A 6,754-nucleotide genomic window follows, 5' to 3' on the forward strand; every position below is an offset into this window, starting at 1 on the left:
AGGAGCGACTGTCACCCCACAGACGTCGCCCTCGGGAGGGGACCTCAGGGCACAGGCCGGCACTGCCGGGGGGGCCTCTCCCGTGTCCACTGACCTGGGGCTCTGCCCACGGCCCGGACTGGCTCACCGCACACCCGGACAGACATACAGACAGACAGCCAAGGTCTGCAGGACGGAGTTCCTGCCGTGGACGGGTCCATAGCCGCACAGCTACACTCACACTGCTGCCCACAGGCTCTGGACATTGGGGTACGTGTGTGACGATGCCCCGGTCTCCGCTGCACACGGCACAGAGCCAAGGCCTCCTGTATCCATGGGGCCCCTCGTAGCCCCCGAGTCCCAGGGGAGGCGGGTAGCACTGAGCAGCTGCGCCTCCCGCCGTGGATGAGCTGCTTCCCCTCCGGGGCGGCGCAGAGGACAGGGGCGCACGTGCTTGCACCCGTGGGTACTGCCATCCCTCTCTGAGCCTCTCAGAGTCCAGAGCCAGGGTTGTGTGGCTTTCTCTGCTCAGAGAAGAGTCCACAGGGGCCCTGGCAGGAGCGTGACTTCCTCCTCAGCCCGGACTGTCCCGTGCTCACGGATGTATGGTGGACAAGCCAGAAAGCTCTCTGCTGCCCCCTGGTGGGAGGTGGCGACATACAAGAACTTCCAGGCTCCTGCTCTCCCCAGCCTCCCAGCCCTGGGTTCCACCGCCCAGAGACAGGCAGCAGCGCCCAGTCCCCCTCAGGGCCCTGCCTGCCTGCATCCCTCCTCCTCCAAGCCTCAGATTCCCTGTGAAGGGGGTCTGGGGCACGAGAGCGAGGCATGGGCGGTCATCTCTGCAGAGATGGACTTTTGGCACCAGGCTGGGGTAAACGGTCTGCTGTGTGGACTTCGTCTTGTGCCATGCCTGTCCCTTCAGCACCCTGTGAGGCTGAGGCAGGAGAATTGCAACTTGAGGCCTAGCCTGGGCAACTTAGAGACGCAATGAGACCCTTCGTCCAAGTAAAATGCGCGGGGATGTAGCTCAGTGCAGAGGCTCTGGATCATGCGTGAGTATTGGGAAAGAAAGAAGGAAGGGAGGAAGGGCGGGAGGAAGGGAGGGAAGGCGCAGAGATGGGCCACGAAGCAGAGCTTGGGGCAGGATGAGGCCGGCCCAGGACCCTGTCGAGGAGACCTGGGCCCAGGAGCAGCGGGCAAAGTTTCCCTGGAGCCACCAGAAGTTACTGAAAACACCTTTATTGCTCTGCGGCCCTTCCTCCCCGTTCCCAGCAGCTTGATGGGGCGGCCGGCTACCGCCCTCGCCGCCCTCAGCGCTCAGCCCTCAGGGTGGGGGTCCCGGGGCCAGCCACGGGGCGCGGGCCCAGAAGCGCTGTGGGGCCAGGTCGGTCCTGCGGCCGTTGAGCTCGGAGGCGAAGGTCCTGGCCTTCTGGTAGAAGAAGAGGGACATCTCCCGGTCCACCAGGAAGTGATGGTAGATGGTGGCCAGCCGCGTGTAGATCTTCAGCTGCGCCCTCTTGTGGCCCAGGTCCACGGCTGCTGCCAGCGCCAGCTGGTAGTACCCAGCCGCATCGAAGGGGTCCTGCGGGTGGAGGCGGCCTTAACGGTGTGGCTTCTAACCAGCAGGGCACAGCAGGGACTCTGGGACCTTCCCCTACAACGGCTCCATCATCCCCACCCCACACTGGGGCTCCCTGAGGCTCTGCCGCCTGTGACACTTTGAGGACATCTGGTCTGGCCATGTCAGTCCCAGGCTGGAACCCTGACATCCCCTGTGCTGGCAGCTGCTCCCTGTGGATCCTCCTGCTGCACCCCTCCAGCCTCCTGCTGCACCCCCTCCTCAGAGGCCGTTGCTGCCCTCCTCGGGTGCAGGGCTGGCTGGCTGTGGGGGCTCCAGGCCCAGGCTGTGGGTGAGTGGTGAGTGACCGGGCTTCCCGCGGCTGTGTGGGTGCCGGCTCCCATAGCCCAGGCCTCCCTCGGCCGGCCCAGCACCAGTGCCTCATGCACATCCAGGCGTTGTCCCTGGGGTCTCCTGGGAATCCCAGGTGGGCTTCGACAGCCTTCCCCTTCCCCACGCCATCATGGACGCAAGTGTGCCTGAAGCCCCGTGTTTTGGGTTGGGATGTGGGTCCCCAGCCTGCCCTCGGCCTCTCCAGCCTCTCCTGAGGTCCCGCTCCATGCAGTGCCCCAAGGTCTTCCCTAAAACCCACGCCCAGCCCTGGCCCAGGCCTCCTCTCCTCAGCACCTGGAAGGGCTACGCAGGGCCAAGGACACTGTGCAAGACCCCCAGCCTGACTGTCCCGCCGCAAGGGGCCAGGACAGGGGTGAACATGGAGCAGTTGGTGAGTCCCCACCCCAGGCTCCTGGGGACCCGGAGTAAGCAGGGACCACAGGACCGACCACGAGGGGCGGCCAGGTCTTGGCCAAGGGCGGCCGAGGCACCTGACTCCACTTGACTGGGAGGGGACGGTTCCTGGGGGAGGAAACGTCCCACCCAAACAGGCAGGAGCCAGCCAGAGCACGCACTGCACACACGTGTGCACATACATAGGCGCGGACCAGCTGGGCTCACACCAGTGCGCGCGCGTGCACACCACACCCCTTGCTCGTCTGGCTGTGAGCCCCCTGCAGACTGAAGGTGGCCCTGTTAGACACCCTGGTCCAGCGTCCCCTGGGACCCCTGTCCTGCCCCTCCCCATGCAGGGTCACGGCTGCCCTGGCAGGAAAGCAGGAGCAGGGCCTGGATGAATGTGGTGCTGAAGCATCAGAAGGAAGCGGGGAGGCCTTCCTGGCTCTTGACCCACCTAGCCCGGCCTGGCCTCAGCTCCCAGCAGCAGCCCAGCCCTTTCCTTCCTCCAGGGTGGGCAGGGCGGGTGGCGGGTTTGACATGGAGAGAGGAGGCCCTGGCTGGCCTCTGGGTGGAGGCTGCAAGGACCACTCCTGACCAGCAGTGTCGCCAGTGTATGGCAATGACCCACAGACTGAGGACAGGGTGCAGGTGGAAGGGTGGTGTGGTCAGGGCAGAGCCCAGCTGGCTGTGGCACCTCAGCCCTCCCCAGCAAAGGCACCTACGCTGCAGCGCAGTGCCTGCCCCGGCTGGGGCTGGCGGTGAGGGCACTCCAGGCCCTTGTCAGCGGGCGGCGCTGCCGGGCTGGGATACAGATGGGGCGGGGGTCCCGGCTCCTGTCCCGGAGCGCAGGCCAGACACGTGCTCAGCCAGGCTGCTTGGCCGCTGCTCCCTGCCTGGGAAGCAGGATGGGGTAGCATCCTGGCTCCCTGCCCGGGTGGCCTGGCAAGGGGTGTCTGAGCACTCCAGGAAGGGGCTGCTGGGAGCAGCTGGCAGCTGGGAGCGGGCTGTAGTGTGAGCTGGATCTTGCTCTGTGATCTTGGGGCACGGTGCCCTCAAAATCCTTCTCCCCACTGTAACCCACTTAAACTCCTCCTGGACCGTCAAGGCGAGCTCTAGCATCACCTCCTCCAGGCACCCTGACTACAGCCCCGTGCTGTGCCCCGCGTTCTCCATGGCCAGGCCTGGCCAGTGCGGCAGCTGGGCAGTGTCTCAAGGCCGGGATGGGGTTCCCTGCGCCCACCTTCAGCTCGTAGAAGATGATGTCGCCCAGCACCAGGTACACCTTCACGTAGTACAGCGTCTCCTCCTCAAACTCCAGGGGCGAGCGGCACAGCGACAGCGCCTTGAGGTAGAAGTGCTCGGCCAGCTCGCCGTGGCCCAGCCGGTGGTGCAGGGCGGCCAGCCGGTGGTAGGCCACACGCTCGTTCAGCTGGTCGCCTGGGGCGGGCGGGCAGAGGGACAGGTGTGGGGACGTGACCCGCAGGCAGGGCGAGCCTGCAGGCGTGGCCGGTCACTTCCTGTCCCCAGCCTCACTTCCCAATCTGTGAAGCCGGGCAATCGTGCCTGCTCCCCTCATACCTCGGCATTCGGCCGCATCCCGGCTGTTTGCCTGCGTGAAGCCACCCACATGGGACGCCTTCCATAGCTCTTCACTAGGACCCCCAAAAGGCACATGACAGTGGCCCTACCTGGGGGTGTCATGAGCAGAGGCCCCAGCCCTGGGTGTCACTTCCTGTTGGAACCCCCGCCCCTCTGACAGCCCCAGTGGTCCTCACATCCTGCCCCCTGGGGCCAGAGTGTAGAGGCTGCAGGCAGAGACAAGGGCCAGGCTTGGGGTCCCTCCCCGGAGGCAGAGAGCCCCCAGAGAGCAGGGTCAGGTGTAGTTCCCGGGGAACCCCGCGTTAAGGGGCGGGCATTCCAGCAGCTAGAGAGCAGCGGTACTGCTGAGCGCCGGGAAGGACGTCAGGCAAGGAGCATGACACAGAGCCCCAGCCCGGCACGTTCAGGGAGAGGAAGAGGCCGGGACGCAGGGCGCATGTGTGAGCGTGCATGGTCACCGGGCCAAGGCGGGGGAGGCCCACAGGGAGTTCACCCGTCCTGAGAGACTCGGCCTGGGCTTCGGGGCCGGGCTGGGGTTGGCTGGGCAGATTCTACCTCGGCCGCCTGGATAGGAGAGGAAGGGCCCTGCGATCCTGCTTACCCAGGGTGATGCTGAGCTCCAGGGCCTCGTGGGCAAACTCCAGGCCCTCCTGGGGTGTCTCCAGCACAGCCAGCAAGGCCACCAGCTTGTTACATAGCCGCAGCTCCGCCTCCCGGTTCCCCAGGGTTACAGCCAGGGGCAGCGCCCGGTCCTGTGCACACCAAGGAGGAACTCAGGCTAAGCCCACATGGGGCGAGGCGCCCTCACCCTCTTGTAGGGTCTACGCGCCACCTGAGTCCAGGAGAAATGATGGTTTAGAGAGCGCTATGGGCCCCAGCTGGAGCTGGGGAGACTGCTGCCCTGGGAATGAGGCAGGACCCAGATGTTGGCACATCGGCAGGAGCCCAGGGCTGAGCTGCTCCCGAGCTATGGGGACAGAGGAAGGGGACGCCCGGTTCCCCCACTGGTGGGCTGTGTCCTTTGGAACATCCTCATGCCTCTCCAAGCCTCCGTTTGCTCATCTGCCTGGTGGAGACCCACGGTTCATCCTTGGAGGCTCTGGGTCATCTCGTGCCCCCACCCTGCCCCGAGGGCACACACGGCTCTGCTCACCCGGTAGAAGGACACGGCTTTCTCCCGCTCCCAGGCCCCGTTGAAGAAGATGTCTCCGGCTGCCTCGAACAGCTCCAGCCCCAGACTGGGGTCCCCTGTGTACAAGGCTGCGTTCTGTGCCACCTGCATAGTAGGAGAGCTCTCTGGGGACCGGGTGTGCATCACACGCAGAGCCATCCTTCTCCTGCACCCCAAGCACTCAGCCCCAGGACGAGGACCCTGAGTACCCACAGGTATGGGGGGGAAGGCGCACAGGGCAGAGCTCCAGCCTGGCCTCCAGCATGCCCAGACAGGGACACTCTTGCCTGGCACCTGTGAGCCCACCACCTCCTGCCCCCCCACCTCCTGAGCCCTCAGGGAACATGCCTGGCCACGGCCACCTTCTGTCCCACCAGCCAGTTCAGCTCCACAGGCAGGGATGGACCCAGTTTCTTGCCTCCCTCACTGCTGGGCAGATAGTAGGTGCCCAACAAGTGCCCACAGAGTGGGTAAGAGCTTAGTCCCTGCCCAGAATCCAGCCAGAGCCAGCTGTGTATAACTTCTGGGCAGTGCCAGGCTCCCTGGAGCTTCTAGGCCTGTGCACCTGCTGGTCCTGCCACTGGTCACCCCCACGCTGTCCTCCAGCTGGGCACAAGGCCCCCACCCCTGCCACACCCAGGACCCCCAAGGACCATGCACAGAAGTGCCACCTCCTCTCAGCCAGATTCTCAGCCCTCAGCTCAGCAGAGGGGCACAGTGTCCTCAAAATCAACCTCAGGGCCTTGCACTGTGTTCCAGATCACGTGATGTGGAGAACAGTTTCTATGATTAATGCATTGCCAATGCATAATCGATGTGCTGCTAAAGCAAGTTCTTCTGGGTGTCTATGAGTGGACAGATCACTTGTACACTTATTGAGCACTTGCTGTATACCAGCACAGTGAGAGCAATCTAAGGAGTTCACATCTCTGCCTCAGGAATTCAGATCATTGTCAGAGATGCTGGGTGCTGGGAGAGACTGAAGGAGTCAAGGGGCATGAGGGGGAAAGACGCAGCTCCTTAGCATGCAGTAGGAGCTCAGCGATGGATGGATGGATGGATGGATGGATGGATGGGTGGGTGGGTGGATGGATGGGTGGGTGGATGGATGGATGGATGGATGGATGGATGGGTGAGTGGGTGATAGATAGATGAGTATCTGATGAATGGATATATGGGTGGATGGCAAGTGGGTGGGTTGATGGAGGGGTGGATGGATGAGCAGATGAGCACACCAACAAGTAAATGGATAGATGGATGGATGAGTAGTGGGTTGGGGAAGTGCGTGGATTCATGGAAGAGTCAATGGGTTGATGGATGGATGGATGGTTAGATGGATAGGTACATAGGTAGATTGACGGATGGATGGGTGCAGAGGTATAAATTTGATGATGGATGAGTAGATGGATGGATGGATGAGTAGATGGATGGATGGATGGCTGGCTGAGTAGATGGATGGATGGATGCGTGAGTAGATGGATGGATGGATGGATGGATGGATGGATGGGTGAGTGGATGGATGGATGGGTGTGTGAGTAGATGGATGGATGGATGGGTGAGTGGATGGATGGATGGATGGACGGGTGAGTAGATGGATGGAGGGGTGGGTGGGTGGATGATGGATGGGTGGATGGATGGATGGATGGATGGACGGG

At 63.3% G+C, this 6,754-nt stretch overlaps 1 protein-coding gene across 5 annotated transcripts in view; it reads right to left on the reverse strand.

The window, feature by feature from the left end:
- Nucleotides 1-1,199: 1,199 nt before the first annotated feature.
- The window catches only part of Sh3tc1 (SH3 domain and tetratricopeptide repeats 1), a 33,569-nt gene continuing 28,014 nt past the window's right edge, over nt 1,200-6,754 (reverse strand). For all 5 annotated transcript variants that reach the window (XM_013506769.1, XM_013506768.1, XM_005408779.2 and 2 more), the window contains 4 exons: nt 5,082-5,204; nt 4,530-4,680; nt 3,570-3,766; nt 1,200-1,561 (listed from right to left, as the gene is read on the reverse strand). In XM_013506769.1, the coding sequence (XP_013362223.1) occupies nt 1,304-1,561; nt 3,570-3,766; nt 4,530-4,680; nt 5,082-5,204 (729 nt within the window). In that variant the 3' untranslated portion in view covers nt 1,200-1,303. The remainder of the gene's footprint in view (nt 1,562-3,569; nt 3,767-4,529; nt 4,681-5,081; nt 5,205-6,754) is intronic.

The sequence above is a fragment of the Chinchilla lanigera genome, unplaced genomic scaffold (assembly GCF_000276665.1).
Source record: "Chinchilla lanigera isolate Chin_1 unplaced genomic scaffold, ChiLan1.0 scaffold00113, whole genome shotgun sequence".
In the NCBI taxonomy this organism is placed as follows: Eukaryota; Metazoa; Chordata; class Mammalia; order Rodentia; family Chinchillidae; genus Chinchilla; species Chinchilla lanigera.